This window comes from Haliotis cracherodii, unplaced genomic scaffold (assembly GCF_022045235.1).
Source record: "Haliotis cracherodii isolate W230 unplaced genomic scaffold, xgHalCrac1.p SCAF_5, whole genome shotgun sequence".
In the NCBI taxonomy this organism is placed as follows: domain Eukaryota; kingdom Metazoa; phylum Mollusca; class Gastropoda; order Lepetellida; family Haliotidae; genus Haliotis; species Haliotis cracherodii.
In genome coordinates this window covers 4,523,310-4,541,319 of record NW_027266308.1, presented here as the reverse complement: position 1 = coordinate 4,541,319, position 18,010 = coordinate 4,523,310, and the positions used below count along the sequence as shown (strand labels likewise).

The 18,010-nt window shown below is 46.3% G+C and overlaps 2 protein-coding genes across 2 annotated transcripts in view; both read right to left on the bottom strand.

Annotated features, from left to right (window-relative positions):
- Nucleotides 1–18,010, bottom strand: part of LOC139443317 (pecanex-like protein 4) — a 137,584-nt gene that overhangs the window by 70,459 nt on the left and 49,115 nt on the right. The window lies entirely within an intron of this gene.
- On the bottom strand, nt 739–16,650 carry LOC139442297 (plasminogen-binding group A streptococcal M-like protein PAM). The gene is made up of 9 exons (XM_071223088.1): nt 16,645–16,650; nt 15,886–15,978; nt 13,626–13,753; nt 6,083–6,233; nt 5,694–5,993; nt 4,635–4,886; nt 3,586–3,716; nt 1,699–1,874; nt 739–929 (listed from the first exon to the last, which is right to left on the bottom strand). Exons 1-9 carry the CDS (start codon nt 16,648–16,650, stop codon nt 739–741), a joined length of 1,428 nt encoding a protein of 475 aa, XP_071079189.1.

Sequence of the window (18,010 nt, the reverse complement as noted above, 5' to 3'; positions counted from 1 at the left end):
ATTAGTAAAAGTTGGTCAGTGACATTCGTGTTGATTGCAGTAAATGTTTCAAAATCGACATTGTTGTTTATTTTTATTTGATAACAAATTCCATCCATTTTAGCTATAATAACGGTAACGCTATTTTTCAGGGCATTATCATTTGCAGAAGCCCTCTGTCTTTTCAACTGCCCTCCTTCGTCGGGCAGTTAATGGAAGACCTCGGGCTTCTGCAAATGATAATGCCCTGAAAAATAGCGTTACCCTTATAATAACTCTACCACAGCTACAGGACATGGTCCTTCCTGGATTGGTGTCAAGGTCATGTTCCTTGCTGTCTCACTTAGTGCTTTAGTTTGTTTAACACTGCACACAGCAATATTCCAGCTACGTGATGGCAGCCAATAAATACTCGAGTCCAGACAATCCAGTGACTGACATTATCAGCAACGATCCATGCTGTCGGGGTACAGTGACACTCAATCAACCCAATCACCGAGCGTGACCACCTTGATTCATGTGGTCACCTCTTACAACCAACATAGGTTGCTGGGGACCTATTCTAACCCGGAATCTCCAAGGGGCTCTTGGGACCAGCAAAGTTACAAATGGTATTTTTATGTGTCCGGGTACTTAAAGTTTTGTATGTTTCTGGGTTTCACTATTTTATGGTGATGTTTATTTCTGGTTATCATGACATGATATTGTTAGTTGGTAGGTTTCAGCACCCGATCTATCTGAACTTCACAAACGTGACACCTACTTTCTCTGCTGCATGTCCAGTTCGGCCGTTTGCATGCTGAGGGACAGCGCCTGTTGCAGCATCTCCTCCTCTTCGTCCATGTTGCTCGGCAGCATTGTCTTCAGCTCAATCTGCTTCCGAGTCCTTTCTCCCCATGGCGTCTCACTGGTCACCACACGACTCCACGTACTCTGCCGGTTGGGAATTTCTAAAAACATCAAATAGCAGTTCATTGTGGAGGAAGCCAACCAGACAAGGGATATGTTGCTATAGATAACAGTTAAGACAATAGACAACTGGGCTACCTTGTCTCCTGCATGGAGGTGAGGTGAAATTGGGTTTAACGTCGCGTCCAAGATTATTGCAGTTATATAGCGACCTGCATGTATGTGTGTGTCTGGCTGCTTGTACTAGTGCGGACTGAAGCCGATTTATAGTGCCAGCCCACTGAGATACCATGTCGCAGTTTAACATGAATACCCCACTCAGACACAGTATACTGACTCCGAGCCGACCAGTTCTTGGTTTAGCCCCTTAATGTCAAGCCCCAGACAAGGTAACAACAAGTACCATCTTTTTAACGTCTTTTGGTATGACGCGGCTGGGGATAGAACCCAGGACCTTCCGCTCTAGGGGTGGATGCTCTACCACTTGACCACGGAGGCAGTCTCTCCTGTATGGATGTTACCAAAGGTAGTTGCATATTCAGCATGCTAAGTATTGGACTGTGTGCGTTTGGTCAACACCGCTTTGAACAGTATTCTAGTCATGTCACAATGTGTCAGTTTGATGTGGGAGGAAAGCCGAAAGTGATGCAGGTCTCAGATGTTTACCCCTTTGGTGAAACCCACAAGCATGGGTATGCTGCTGACAAAGCTAGTAATATTATCGGACCAGGATTTAAACCCACTATCATCTTTTGGATAATAGAACAGAAGACGTCATAGCCCTACAATGGCCTCAACTATTGTAGTCACCTCTCTTGATGGGGTTGTCGAGAGTCGTGATGAGAGGGGGTGTTCTCGATGTCCGCCTGGGTGTCTGTCTGTGTGGTGTGTGAGGCTCCATCTTGCTATGTTGCTTCTCATGGTAGGATATGCTCTCGTAGTACTTCCTGCTCACCGGGGCAGAGGGGGCGCTGCGCTGCCTCTCACTAACACAAGAACACAGCAACACTACACTCCCTGTTCCATGCATCATTCACGAGCTTATGTTACAGCAGAGTTCCAGATAAGCTGCGTATCTGCGTAAAATACGCATCAGAAATGCAGAAATATGCAGTAAAATATAATCCAAGCGTATCAAATATGCAACGAACATTACAGATACACTAGAAAAATAAAACTTGTGAGTATCATCAAAATATTGTGAAGCAACCCTGCGTATTCAATTAGCAAATCAGCAACTTATTTTGAAATTATAAACGGGCATTCCGTCAACCTTGCCAAACTCAACAATGACAGTTACATCATGATCATTTGCCATCACACTTTCTTGTGGAAGTATCATGGTATTTTTGAGTCCAATAAAGCTCTCGAACCCACACAACACCAGTTTGCAGGGCCTAGATGAATAGTGTTTTTAAATATTTAACTTAAATACCCACATGTGTAAAAACTAGTGGGTAACAGAAATTTGAATACCCAGATAGAATTACTGATACCCAATGATTTTAAAATGAATGGGTAAAATACCCACAATACCAAAAGCTTATCTGGAGCTCTGGTTACAGTAAGCAATATCTCACCTATATTATGGCATTACGTAACATGCATTCAAGAGTTGACAGACAGGGGAAGGTAGGTAAGTACATCATCAAACTAGATCCACATCAGACCCGTGAAGATCCAGAGTAGAATAGGTCTTTAGCAACCCATACTTGCTGTAAAAGGTGACTATGCTTGTCGTAAGAGGCAACTAACGGGATCGGGTGGTCAGGCTCGCTGACTTGGTTGATGCATGTCATCGTATCCCAATTGCGTGGATCAACGCTCATGATGTCAATCACTGGATTGTCTGGTCCAGACTCGATTATTTACAGACCGCCATAATATATCTGGAAAATTGCTGAGTGCGGTGTTAGACAACGAACAAACTATCTAGATCCACATCAGGCTAAGGTGAGCTCATTACTCAAAACGCTTAGCTTCATCAGCATTGTAGTATTACAGATGTTGAAGATGTAGCTCAATTGACTTTCAGACTTTGACGCCACTCTGAAAGTGTTTGCATCCATTGTCCATTGCTGATCAGGGCCAGTTATCTGTTTGCTTTCCTTGTTAAGTTTCGACCTTTAGTTTTCTTATTACTTTTGTTGTTCTTTCGAGTACACATATATATATGCTCTCTGCCCTCTCGCATTCAATCACCTAATGAAGGAGTATACTCCAAAACGTTGTGTTCCTCATGATAAAGAATTTGACTTCCATACATTTTCTTCCTCATGGGTATCACTTCTAAATGCCTTTCAAAGACTTGACTTAGAACAGTACTCCAGTTATATGACCATGTTGGAGGAAACCCTGAAAAGATGCAAGTCTCAGACATTTACAGTGTATTTACACTACAGTAAAACCCAGGAACACGGGTCTGGTGCTGATAAACACAGAATCATAATCCGGATGCATCTTCGACTCAAAACCACGATCAGCACACAATGATTGTCTGGACCAGACTATCCAGTGATTGGCATCATGAGCATTCATCTGTGTAATTGCATGGCATACGATGACATGCATCAACCAAGTCAGCGAGCCTGACCACCGATCCCGTTAGTAGCCTTTTATGGCAAGCATGGGTTGTTGAAGTCCTATTCTACCCCACATCTTCACAGGTACAGCTCACAATGAGTTACAAATACTTACATCTCTTTCTTCAGTTCAAACGCCTCTTCTTCATTTCTCAGACGTTCTTTTTCTCTTTGCTTCCGCAGCAGTTCGTCTCGCTTCACATACAGGTCATCTTGGGATAACTGAACAACAGGTGGAAATACACCCTAGAACAGCAGTCTGACATAGAGATGAATTTTATCTGAGTTCACTATCTGTTGACATAATGTGGAATAGATGCAGCCTTAGATCTTGTCAGAACTGACTGACTAACCCTACAAATGAATCTGACCTGCATTACGGATGATTTGTTTACAAACCATATTTGTTTAAGTCAATTAAGACATGTTCAAGTTTTCATCTGGAAACCAGATCAATATTGATAGATTTGGTGGACTTAAAAAAGTAAAAATGGTCAATTTCCATCATGAAACCGATACGGTGACGTCATGCTATTGTTCTTGCAGTTGATACACTGACCATTCTGAACCTGCATTCTAAACAAGCAAGAGTGACACAACTGCATGTGATTATTCAAAATTATTGAGAAATTACACATAGTTAAAGTTAAAGGACACCTGATTTTTTATATAAAAATAGTTAATCTGTCATAGCTGGTGGGTATTGCAATACACCCCGTTCCAAATGTGGTGTTCTTTAACTTGCTTTGTGTAGTACATTGATCAACCCCCACATTGTTGAAGTAAGAGAAATCACTCGACTGTTGATTCTGTTAGTGCTATGATTGTCGTTAGCCTGTGTTAAAGTATGGGAGTTGTGATTATCTTAACGCTATGATCGCTTTGTGGAACGGAGCCCTGGAAGTAAATCAAATAGCCCCTTCAGAGGTTTTTTATTCTATTTTCAGAATCAACAGATTTGAGTGACTTCATCATTACATAGTCAAGTGTTCTGCAAACTGGCGCCAGGTGAGCTCCCAGACAGGTCATGTGACCACCCACAGTAATACTGAGAAGCAGATGGTTATCAAAAGTGACTTTTATAAGGGATTTAACATTAAACATTGCCATCATCCAACACACATCATTGTCGACAACACATTCTTAGTAACCATGGTTACTCACATCATTGCTGGGTTTTCTACGGAGTCGCTCAAGCTCCGATTGATGTGATCTGAGTTGAGCATCCCTGATGCGCAGTCTCTCCTCGCGGAGTTGCTGCTCCGTGTGCCGTCTCGGCTGCAGCTTCATCAGCTCGTGGTAGGCCTCCAGATGCTGGTCGAGCAGCGAGGTTGCAGCCATGATCCCAGAAGTTGGTGTGGTGCTTATACTGGCGGATGTTGGTGTATCATTCTGTCTCGCAGTAACAGACGTTTCCTGGAAAAGAATTATGATCAACTTCAGTAGAAGCATATGTTTCTGGAAAAGTTCATCATAAAACTATGAAATGTTTCCATTAGACATTGTCAGTTCTCCAAAAGCAACTTACAAGATAATATCTGTTCAACCAGTAGCAACATGACTATTATGAGATAACATCCATTAACATTTTGCCTGGTATATCAAGGAATCAAGCCACCAAGGTGTCAAGCATGAGGTACTGGGAACCTATTCTGCCAGGTATTGTCAACAAGGTGTCAAGCATGAGGTACTGGGAGCCTATTCTGCCAGGTATTGTCAACAAGGTGTCAAGCATGAGGTACTGGGAGCCTATTCTGCCATGGATTGTCACCAAGGTGTCAAGCATGAGGTACTGGGAGCCTATTCTGCCAGGTATTGTCAGCAAGAAGTCAAGCATGAGGTACTGGGACCCTATTCTGCCGGGTATTGTCAGCAAGAAGTCAAGCATGAGGTACTGGGACCCTATTCTGCCAGGAATTGTCAACAAGGTGTCATGCATGAGGTACTGGGAGCCTATTCTGCCAGGTATTGTCAACAAGGTGTCATGCATGAGGTACTGTGACCCTATTCTGCCAGGTATTGTCAACAAGGTGTCAAGCATGAGGTACTGGGACCCTATTCTGCCTGGTATTGTCAAGAGGTGTCAAGCATGAGGTATGGGGAACTTATTCTGCCAGGTATTGTTAACAAGGTGTCAAGCATGAGGAACTTGCAACCTATTCTGCTAGGACAGACATGGACATCAAGCCGATGATCATGATGAAAATCCTGACTGAACCCTACCCTCTCCTTCTGGCCTGCATAAACAGCTTCAGCAGCATCGGACATTTTCCCCGTGACATCACTGCCTCCATCCTCAGAGTTTCTCTGATTCCTCTTTACTTGGTCCATCAAGTCTGCCAGGCCTTTGTCCCGCTCCTCCTTCGACACACGCTTATTATACTTGTGATCAAATGAGCTGGTTAGATTTTTCTGGTCGTACTTGCTTGCCATGAAATCTGTGTTGTTGAAAGTCTGGTGAGGAAAGTTTCTCTGTTCTGATGGCAGTGATGGAGCACTTTGTGTTGTGTTCTGTTGTTTTTTCTGTTGAAGAAAAATAGTAAGTACAAAGTATCACAATGGCAGACATCTCTGTTCGCACGAGGGACTAATGGGGCAACATGCAAACTGACCGCTTTCTTCTTTTCCAATTTGCGTAGTTTCTTCTCTTGCTTATGTTCCAGGGCTTCGAGACGCCGCAAGTTTTCTTGCAATTCGTGCTCCTTTCTCTGTGCTTCTGTCAGTTGCCTCTCTATTTCAAGTCTTTCGGGACTCTTTGTGGCTCTGAAGACAAAATGCAGCACAATCACGTGGTGTGAACAAACACAAAAGGATTTTTGTATAATAAAAATGTCATTTATACTTATCCTGACTCATGCTAATATGTTTATCCCTTCTTATTCCCAAAACACCAGAATGTCCACAGTTTGTCCAGTATCTTGCCAGTCTTCCACCTACGGTAGAATGCTGTACTTGAAGTTCCCAGTCGTTCAAGAGCTCCTCTTCAACAGTCGGCGCGGGATCCCCTTGATCCCCACCCTAGACCCCACTAATCATGTTGTACTCTATCCTAACCAGTGGGAGTTAGCTATCAGACCAGAGGGAGTGAGCCATCAGACCAGAGGGAGTGAGCCATCAGACCAGAGGGAGTGAGCCATCAGACCAGAGGGAGTTAGCCATCAGACCAGAGGGAGTTAGCTATCTGACCAGAGGGAGTGAGCTATCTGACCAGAGGGAGTGAGCCATCAGACCAGTGGGAGTGAGCCATCAGACCAGAGGGAGTGAGCCATCAGACCAGAGGGAGTGAGCCATCAGACCAGAGGGAGTGAGCCATCAGACCAGAGGGAGTTAGCCATCAGACCAGAGGGAGTTAGCTATCTGACCAGAGGGAGTGAGCCATCAGACCAGAGGGAGTGAGCTATCAGACCAGAGGGAGTTAGCCATCAGACCAGAGGGAGTGAGCTATCAGACCAGAGGGAGTGAGCCATCAGACCAGAGGGAGTGAGCCATCAGACCAGAGGGAGTGAGCTATCAGACCAGAGGGAGTGAGCTATCAGACCAGAGGGAGTGAGCCATCAGACCAGAGGGAGTGAGCCATCAGACCAGAGGGAGTTAGCTATCAGACCAGAGGGAGTGAGCTATCAGACCAGAGGGAGTTAGCCATCAGACCAGAGGGAGTTAGCCATCAGACCAGAGGGAGTGAGCCATCAGACCAGAGGGAGTGAGCTATCAGACCAGAGGGAGTTAGCTATCAGACCAGAGGGAGTGAGCCATCAGACCAGTGGGAGTGAGCTATCAGACCAGAGGGAGTGAGCCATCAGATCAGAGGGAGTGAGCCATCAGACCAGAGGGAGTTAGCCATCAGACCAGAGGGAGTTAGCTATCTGACCAGAGGGAGTGAGCCATCAGACCAGAGGGAGTGAGCTATCAGACCAGAGGGAGTTAGCCATCAGACCAGAGGGAGTGAGCTATCAGACCAGAGGGAGTTAGCCATCAGACCAGAGGGAGTGAACTATCTGACCAGAGGGAGTTAGCTATCAGACCAGTGGGAGTGAGCTATCAGACCAGTGGGAGTTAGCTATCAGACCAGTGGGAGTTAGCTATCAGACCAGAGGGAGTGAGCTATCAGACCAGAGGGAGTGAGCTATCAGACCAGAGGGAGTGAACTATCTGACCAGAGGGAGTTAGCTATCAGACCAGTGGGAGTGAGCTATCAGACCAGTGGGAGTGAGCTATCTGACCAGAGGGAGTGAGCCATCAGACCAGAGGGAGTGAGCCATCAGACCAGAGGGAGTGAGCCATCAGACCAGAGGGAGTTAGCCATCAGACCAGAGGGAGTTAGCTATCTGACCAGAGGGAGTGAGCTATCTGACCAGAGGGAGTGAGCCATCAGACCAGTGGGAGTGAGCCATCAGACCAGAGGGAGTGAGCCATCAGACCAGAGGGAGTGAGCCATCAGACCAGAGGGAGTGAGCCATCAGACCAGAGGGAGTTAGCCATCAGACCAGAGGGAGTTAGCTATCTGACCAGAGGGAGTGAGCCATCAGACCAGAGGGAGTGAGCCATCAGACCAGAGGGAGTTAGCCATCAGACCAGAGGGAGTGAGCCATCAGACCAGAGGGAGTGAGCCATCAGACCAGAGGGAGTGAGCCATCAGACCAGAGGGAGTGAGCCATCAGACCAGAGGGAGTGAGCTATCAGACCAGAGGGAGTGAGCCATCAGACCAGAGGGAGTTAGCTATCAGACCAGAGGGAGTTAGCTATCAGACCAGAGGGAGTGAGCTATCAGACCAGAGGGAGTTAGCCATCAGACCAGAGGGAGTTAGCCATCAGACCAGAGGGAGTGAGCCATCAGACCAGAGGGAGTGAGCTATCAGACCAGAGGGAGTTAGCTATCAGACCAGAGGGAGTGAGCCATCAGACCAGTGGGAGTGAGCTATCAGACCAGAGGGAGTGAGCCATCAGACCAGAGGGAGTGAGCCATCAGACCAGAGGGAGTTAGCCATCAGACCAGAGGGAGTTAGCTATCTGACCAGAGGGAGTGAGCCATCAGACCAGAGGGAGTGAGCTATCAGACCAGAGGGAGTTAGCCATCAGACCAGAGGGGGTGAGCTATCAGACCAGAGGGAGTTAGCCATCAGACCAGAGGGAGTGAACTATCTGACCAGAGGGAGTGAGCCATCAGACCAGAGGGAGTGAGCTATCAGACCAGAGGGAGTGAGCTATCAGACCAGAGGGAGTGAACTATCTGACCAGAGGGAGTTAGCTATCAGACCAGAGGGAGTGAACTATCTGACCAGAGGGAGTGAACTATCTGACCAGAGGGAGTGAGCCATCAGACCAGAGGGAGTGAGCTATCAGACCAGAGGGAGTTAGCTATCAGACCAGAGGGAGTGAACTATCTGACCAGAGGGAGTTAGCCATCAGACCAGAGGGAGTGAGCCATCAGACCAGAGGGAGTGAGCCATCAGACCAGAGGGAGTGAACTATCTGACCAGAGGGAGTTAGCTATCAGACCAGAGGGAGTTAGCTATCAGACCAGTGGGAGTTAGCTATCTGACCAGAGGGAGTTAGCTATCAGACCAGAGGGAGTGAGCCATCAGGCCAGAGGGAGTGAGCTATCAGACCAGAGGGAGTGAACTATCTGACCAGAGGGAGTTAGCTATCAGACCAGTGGGAGTGAGCTATCAGACCAGTGGGAGTTAGCTATCAGACCAGTGGGAGTTAGCTATCAGACCAGAGGGAGTGAGCTATCAGACCAGAGGGAGTGAACTATCTGACCAGAGGGAGTTAGCCATCAGACCAGAGGGAGTGAGCCATCAGACCAGAGGGAGTTAGCCATCAGACCAGAGGGAGTTAGCTATCTGACCAGAGGGAGTGAGCCATCAGACCAGAGGGAGTGAGCTATCAGACCAGAGGGAGTTAGCCATCAGACCAGAGGGAGTGAGCTATCAGACCAGAGGGAGTTAGCGATCAGACCAGAGGGAGTGAGCCATCAGACCAGAGGGAGTGAGCTATCAGACCAGAGGGAGTTAGCTATCAGACCAGAGGGAGTGAGCCATCAGACCAGAGGGAGTGAGCCATCAGACCAGAGGGAGTTAGCCATCAGACCAGAGGGAGTGAGCTATCAGACCAGAGGGAGTGAGCCATCAGACCAGAGGGAGTGAGCCATCAGACCAGAGGGAGTGAGCTATCAGACCAGAGGGAGTTAGCTATCAGACCAGAGGGAGTGAGCCATCAGACCAGTGGGAGTGAGCTATCAGACCAGAGGGAGTGAGCCATCAGACCAGAGGGAGTGAGCCATCAGACCAGAGGGAGTTAGCCATCAGACCAGAGGGAGTTAGCTATCAGACCAGAGGGAGTTAGGCATCAGACCAGAGGGAGTGAGCTATCAGACCAGAGGGAGTTAGCCATCAGACCAGAGGGAGTGAACTATCTGACCAGAGGGAGTGAGCCATCAGACCAGAGGGAGTGAGCTATCAGACCAGAGGGAGTGAGCTATCAGACCAGAGGGAGTGAACTATCTGACCAGAGGGAGTTAGCTATCAGACCAGAGGGAGTGAACTATCTGACCAGAGGGAGTGAACTATCTGACCAGAGGGAGTGAGCCATCAGACCAGAGGGAGTGAGCTATCAGACCAGAGGGAGTTAGCTATCAGACCAGAGGGAGTGAACTATCTGACCAGAGGGAGTTAGCCATCAGACCAGAGGGAGTTAGCTATCTGACCAGAGGGAGTGAGCCATCAGACCAGAGGGAGTGAACTATCTGACCAGAGGGAGTTAGCTATCAGACCAGAGGGAGTTAGCTATCAGACCAGTGGGAGTTAGCTATCTGACCAGAGGGAGTTAGCTATCAGACCAGAGGGAGTGAGCCATCAGGCCAGAGGGAGTGAGCTATCAGACCAGAGGGAGTGAACTATCTGACCAGAGGGAGTTAGCTATCAGACCAGTGGGAGTGAGCTATCAGACCAGTGGGAGTTAGCTATCAGACCAGTGGGAGTTAGCTATCAGACCAGAGGGAGTGAGCTATCAGACCAGAGGGAGTGAACTATCTGACCAGAGGGAGTTAGCTATCAGACCAGAGGGAGTGAGCCATCAGACCAGAGGGAGTGAGCTATCAGACCAGAGGGAGTGAACTATCTGACCAGAGGGAGTTAGCTATCAGACCAGTGGGAGTGAGCTATCAGACCAGTGGGAGTGAGCTATCTGACCAGAGGGAGTGAGCCATCAGACCAGAGGGAGTGAGCTATCAGACCAGAGGGAGTGAACTATCTGACCAGAGGGAGTTAGCTATCAGACCAGAGGGAGTGAGCCATCAGACCAGAGGGAGTGAGCTATCTGACCAGAGGGAGTGAGCTATCAGACCAGAGGGAGTGAACTATCTGACCAGAGGGAGTGAGCTATCAGACCAGTGGGAGTGAGCTATCAGACCAGTGGGAGTGAGCTATCTGACCAGAGGGAGTGAGCTATCTGACCAGAGGGAGTGAGCCATCAGACCAGAGGGAGTGAACTATCTGACCAGAGGGAGTGAACTATCTGACCAGAGGGAGTGAGCCATCAGACCAGAGGGAGTGAGCTATCAGACCAGAGGGAGTGAACTATCAGACCAGAGGGAGTTAGCTATCAGACCAGAGGGAGTGAACTATCAGACCAGAGGGAGTTAGCTATCTGACCAGAGGGAGTTAGCCATCAGACCAGAGGGAGTGAACTATCTGACCAGAGGGAGTTAGCTATCTGACCAGAGGGAGTTAGCCATCAGACCAGAGGGAGTGAACTATCAGACCAGAGGGAGTTAGCTATCTGACCAGAGGGAGTTAGCCATCAGACCAGAGGGAGTGAACTATCAGACCAGAGGGAGTTAGCTATCTGACCAGAGGGAGTTAGCCATCAGACCAGAGGGAGTTAGCTGTCAGACCAGAGGGAGTTAGCTATCAGACCAGATGGAGTGAGCCATCAGACCAGTGGGAGTGAACTATCAGACCAGTGGGAGTGAACTATCAGACCAGAGGGAGTTAGCTATCAGACCAGAGGGAGTTAGCCATCAGACCAGTGGGAGTTAGCTATCAGACCAGTGGGAGTTAGCTGTCAGACCAGTGGGAGTTAGCTGTCAGACCAGTGGGAGTTAGCTGTCAGACCAGTGGGAGTTAGCTATCAGACCAGAGGGAGTTAGCCATCAGACCAGAGGGAGTGAACTATCAGACCAGAGGGAGTTAGCTATCTGACCAGAGGGAGTTAGCCATCAGACCAGAGGGAGTGAACTATCAGCCCAGAGGGAGTTAGCTATCTGACCAGAGGGAGTTAGCCATCAGACCAGAGGGAGTTAGCTATCTGACCAGAGGGAGTTAGCCATCAGACCAGAGGGAGTGAACTATCAGACCAGAGGGAGTTAGCTATCAGACCAGTGGGAGTTAGCTATCAGACCAGTGGGAGTGAACTATCAGACCAGAGGGAGTGAACTATCAGACCAGAGGGAGTGAACTATCTGACCAGAGGGAGTTAGCCATCAGACCAGAGGGAGTTAGCTATCTGACCAGAGGGAGTTAGCCATCAGACCAGAGGGAGTGAACTATCAGACCAGAGGGAGTGAACTATCAGACCAGAGGGAGTTAGCTATCAGACCAGTGGGAGTTAGCTATCAGACCAGTGGGAATGAACTATCAGACCAGAGGGAGTGAACTATCAGACCAGAGGGAGTGAACTATCAGACCAGAGGGAGTGAACTATCAGACCAGAGGGAGTTTGCTATCAGACCAGAGGGAGTTAGCTATCAGACCAGTGGGAGTGAGCCATCAGACCAGAGGGAGTTAGCTATCAGACCAGTGGGAGTTAGCTATCAGACCAGAGGGAGTTAGCTATCAGACCAGTGGGAGTTATGAGACTGAACTGACATGATTAGAAGCCGACTCTTGATGTTTATTCTGTGCAATCATTGCAGAGAGGAATATCCTTTCTCCGTCTGTCCAAGGGTTCTTTAAGGCAGTCAGCATAGCTTCATTAATGGAGTGGGACATAGAAAGGCCAAAGAAAGAACGTCTTGTTGTATCAAGCTGTGCTAACTTCTTATCATCAACATGGTCTGCTCTGCTCTTCTAGTCTGACATCTAAGTCATAGCATCATCTTCATCAATCTTCAGGGCACAGACAAAGAGGCCATCCTTTGTAAAGGAGACTTCTTGGCATTTAAGTTTGGTGTACGCGATATCCTTGGCCAAGGAAGCATCACGACTCTTGGCAATCGGCGAAATCAGCTTGAAAGGTGGAATGGTCAAGGTATTATCTCCCTAGATGAAGCTGGACTCGCTGGTAGGACTAGATGAAGCTGGACTCGCTGGTAGGAGTACCCCTGGAGGGTGACGAAATGGGGAGGCCATCGGCAACCCACATCAAAATCTCGTGATACTCACAGATGGCTGGAAATCTTCAGACTGAGGTGACTCCTCATCATAGGTTCAAAGATGTCCTCTTGGGGAGGTAAGTTGGATTGGGGTTGGGTGAGATGTGTTCTGTTCATGGAGAACACTGCGCTATAAGTTTCCACTACATCTCAGGAATAAGTAGAGATAAGAAAATAAGCATGAGACAGAATAAGGTCAAAGTATACTAATCTATTGATCGTACTGATACTTTTCTACAGTGCTTTGCTACTCTTGATACAAGTTTGGAAATATTTAACATCAAATGAGTGATAATTTATTCTTTATTTCTACTTTATCTCACACAAGTAAACAAGCATGTATTGTTCAAATTGTCACAATATGATCTTGCAAATTCTTTCATGTCAAAATGATTGGCTTTTATCATGGTGAGTGAGCGAGTGAGTTTGGTTTTACGCTGCTTTTAGCAATATTCCAGCAATATCACGGCGGGGGACACCAGAAATGGGCTTCACACATTGTACCCATGTCGGGATTCGAACATGATCTTGCAAATTCTTTCATGTCAAAATGATTGGCTTTTATCATGGTGAGTGAGTGAGTGAGTTTGGTTTTACGCCGCTTTTAGCAATATTCCAGCAATATCACGGGGGGGGGGGGGGGACACCAGAAATGGGCTTCACACACTGTACCCATGTCGGGAATGGAACCCGGGTCTTCAGCGTGAGGAGCGAACGCTTTAACCACTAGGCTACCTGACCACCCCGGCTTTTATCATGGAGGTGGAAGTTGTGCCAATCACCTGGACATTAAGTGGACTGGTTCACTGCTGGGTTTGTGGTGTGGGGTCTCTGAATTTTGTCTTTTCTTCTTTTTTTCCTTTTTCTCATCTAGAGTCCTCAGAAGCTGGTCTCGGATCGCCTGAAGTTCCTACAAAGGGATAGGGCAAACCTGGTTGTATATACACGGCCACGAAGTCAAGTGAGTGAGTGAGTGAGTGAGTGAGTGAGTGAGTGAGAGAGAGAGAGGAGATTGGTATTACGCCGCTTTTAGCAATATTCCAGCAATATCATGGCGGGGGACACCAGAAATGGGCTTCACACATTGTAACCATGTCGGGAATCGAACCCGGGTCTTCGGCGTGACGAGCGAACGCTTTAACCACTAGGCTACCCAACCACCCCAAGAAGTCAAGTAACAATGTTAGAACCTACACTGAAACGTAACTCCTAATTGTAATATAGAAGTTGTTCATCCATATATCTTATACTTACTAAGTACTCCAACTTCTAAATGCCTATCAAAACAAGGTTAGCTGTACTTCTTACACTCAAGACACTGGTTATTGTTTAAAGTTGGTTGGTTGGTTGGTTTGTTGTTTAACGCCGCACTCAACAATATTACAGCTATATGACGGCGGTCTATAAATAATCGAGTCTGGACTAGACAATCCAGTGATTAATATCATGAGCATCAATCCACGCAATTGGGATTGATGATATGCATCAACCAAGTCAGCGAGCCTGACCACCCAATCCCGTTAGTCGCCTTTTACAACAAGCATAGTCACCTTTTACGGCAAGCATGGGTTGCTGAAGACCTATTCTACCCCGGAATCTTCACACGTCTTATTGTTTAAAGAGTGAGAAAGTTGGAAGAATGATTTGACAATAAATAGAATCTCATCCTTGTGTTTTTTACATCAAATATCAACATTCATCAATAAGAGTTTATCTTTTGCGTAAAATATGCATGACATAAACTTAATTACAACCAGGTATTCTGACACTTCAGCCAATGAATGCAATATAAAATAGCTGCAGTCAGACAAAGCATAAATTTGATTGGCTGCAGAAATGGTATTCCCTGGAATACACAAGCGTTGACCAATCAAATTACGGTTTACATCTGTTTTGGGTTGTTTTACTCGTAAAAGTTTTCAGTTTTCTGTGAAACAGAGAAATAGAACTTAATATATAATTAATTAAATGCATTTCTACAGTGTACAGCTTTAGTTAACATAATTACAGAACCTTGTGCCATTTTCAAGACCCCTTAGTAAAATCGAATGCTATTTCAAGACGACAGTCAAAATTCAAGACTTTCCAGGACCTTTGCAAACCCGGGGTAGAAAAGGTCTTCAGCAACCCATGCTTGCTGTAAAAGGCTACTATGCTTGTCGTAAAAGGCGACTAACGGGATCGGGTGGTCAGGCTCGCCGACTTGGTTGATGCATGTCATTGATCCCAATTGCGTGGATCGATGCTCATGATGTCAATCACTTGATTGTCTGGTCCAGACTCGATTATTTACAGACCGCCGTCATATAGCTGGAATAATGCTGAGTACGGCGTTAAACAACAAACTAAATCTGAACAGGGATCAGGTAGTTACGTGTGAACCAGCATGCATTGTTGCTCATGCAGTCAGTCACTAGTTTATCTGGCACAGAACACAAATTGTTATCTGTGGCATAAAACAATATTCCCTCCCTTTCATAAAGACTTTCAAAAATCATACCACTATGGACAAATAATAAAAATTGCAAAAAGGTTGTCACAAGCTTAGGAAAAACGTCCAATATGTAATAATCATATTAACATGGATACTCTCAGTCTGTATAACACTACTGTAAGATATACGACATACGCTGAGAAGCGGTGCCCCTTAAACATGTTAAACTGCTTGGCCATACACTCATTCCAAGGAGTGAGTGAGGGAGTTGGGTTTAACGCCACTTTTAAAAGTATTCCAGTTATATCACGGCGCGTCAGCTGAATGTGGGTGGAAAGCCCGAAGTGATGCTGGCCACTTTGGAGAAACCCACGGGCACGGGTAAGGTGCTGACAAACCTAGAAAAACAATCGGGGCGAACCTGGATTCTAATCCACAATCATATGTTTCTGCCATGCCAAGGGAAGCAACTTTGCACAGCAAATTGCGGTGCCTTACACGACTGGGCCAGCCGTGCCCCCCTCATCCCAAGGACTTTCAAAAGCTGCCTACTGTTTATTGGTAGCCGAGTCGTGTTCTGCTCAATAGTGTTCGGGCACACAACATACTTTCTCCTTCCGCTTCTGTTCCGTCTTCCGCTGCTTCTTGCTCATCTGCTTCTGTTCCTCCTTCTGACGTCTCCTGGATTTCTGGACAGCTCGCTGCAGGAAAACAATGAAACATAGCAAATTTTAACAATGGCTGAAATAATAACAGAAGTCATCGGGAGATGACATATCACCCTGATGTTACTATTCGGAAATGGTGGGGTGAGGTGAAATGGGGTTTAACATCGCGTCCAAGATTATTGCACTTATTAAGCGATGTGCATGTACGTGTGTTTGTGTGGCTGCTTATACTAGTCCAGACTGATGCCGATTTATAGTGCTAGCCCACTGAGATACCATGCCACAGTTTAACATGAATACCCCACTCAGACACAGTATACAGACTCCGAGCCGACCAGTCCTTGTTTTAGCCCCTTAATGCCGAGCGCCAGACAGGGTAACAACAAGTACCATCTTTTAACGTCTTTAGGTATGACGCGGCTGGGGATCGAACCACGGACCTTCTGCTCTCTGGGCCTACGCTGTACCATTAGACCACGGAGGTGATCTATTCGGAAATGGAGTTTGGCTACCAATATTCCACTTTTGGCTCATTGCCATTGGATACCTTCAGTTAAGTGAAATAAAAAAGAAGCTGTTCACTCGTTCTAAAAATGCCAAATCAAAAGGTGCCAGTTCATCACTAGACTGATCTGTATAGCAAGTTTCATCTAGAAACATTTAACAGTTTTGGAGTTCGGTTCCGGAAACAAGTACTACCTTCATGTTCAGTCAAGCTTGTCATAAAATAAAAAAATAAAAAAATTAAAAAGCCAAATCATTAAAAGGTACCTGTTCAACCACCAGTTTCAACAAGATATATTCAGCAGTATTGGAGTTCTGATCCAGAATTTAGCACTATCCTTCTTTGTCAGTATAAGTTAAACTTTGTCATCATGAACACATAAAAAACAACAATTCCATATCATCAAAAGGCACCAGTTCACCACTAGACTGATCTATATAGCAAGTTTCATCCAGAATTATTCAACAGTTTTGGAGTTCTGCGAGCACTACCCTCATGTTCACTGATGCCTGGAAATATCAAGGTGAGATGAGGTGAAATTGGATATAACATCGGGTTCAAGATTATCATATAGTGACATGCATGCGAGTGTGTGCGGCTGCTTGTACTAGTCCGGACTAATGATGATTTTGTAGTGCCAGCCCACTGAGATACCATGTCACAATCTTAGCATGACTATCCACCCCACTCAGACACCGTATACTGACTCCGAAGCCGACCAGTTTGTTGGTTGGTTGGTTTGTTGTTTAAAGTCTCACTCAGCAATATTCCAGCTATATGATGGCAGTCTGTAAATAATCGAGTCTGGACCAGACAATCCCGTGATTAATATCATGATCATCGATCCAAGCAATTGGGATCGATGACATGCATCAACCAAGTCAGCGAGCCTGACTATCCGATCCCGATAGTCACCTCTTATGACAAACAGTCGCTTTTTATGGCAAGCATCGAAGCCAACCAGTCCTTGTTTTAGACCTTTAATCGCGAGTGCAAGGCAGGGTAACAACAAGTACCATCTTTTAGCATCTTTTGGTATGACAGATGGGATCGAACCCCCAACTTTCTGCTCTCTGGGCAGACACTCTACCACAAGAGGCGGTCGAAAATCTCAAGGAATATTATGTGTATAAATCCTTTTCCTCATAATCATATTGTTTTCTCAATTCCAAATTTGCAAAATGTGCAATTTGATTTGGGCGTAATTGAATATTAAGTGAGAGCTCCAGATCAGGCTAGCTGCGTATCTGCGTGAAATACGCATCAGAAATGCAGAAATACGCAGTAAAATAAAATCCAAGCGCATCAAATACACAACGAACATTACAGATACGCTACAAAAATAAACTTGTGCGTATCATCAAAATATTGTGAAGTAACCCTGCGTATTCGATTAGCAAATCAGCAACTTTTTTTGAAATTATAAACGGGCATTCCGTCAACCTTGCCAAACTCCATGATGACAGTTACATCATGATCATTTGCCATCACACTTTCTTGTGGAAGCATCGTGGTATTTTTGAGTCCTATAAAGCTCTCAAACCCACACGACACCAGTTT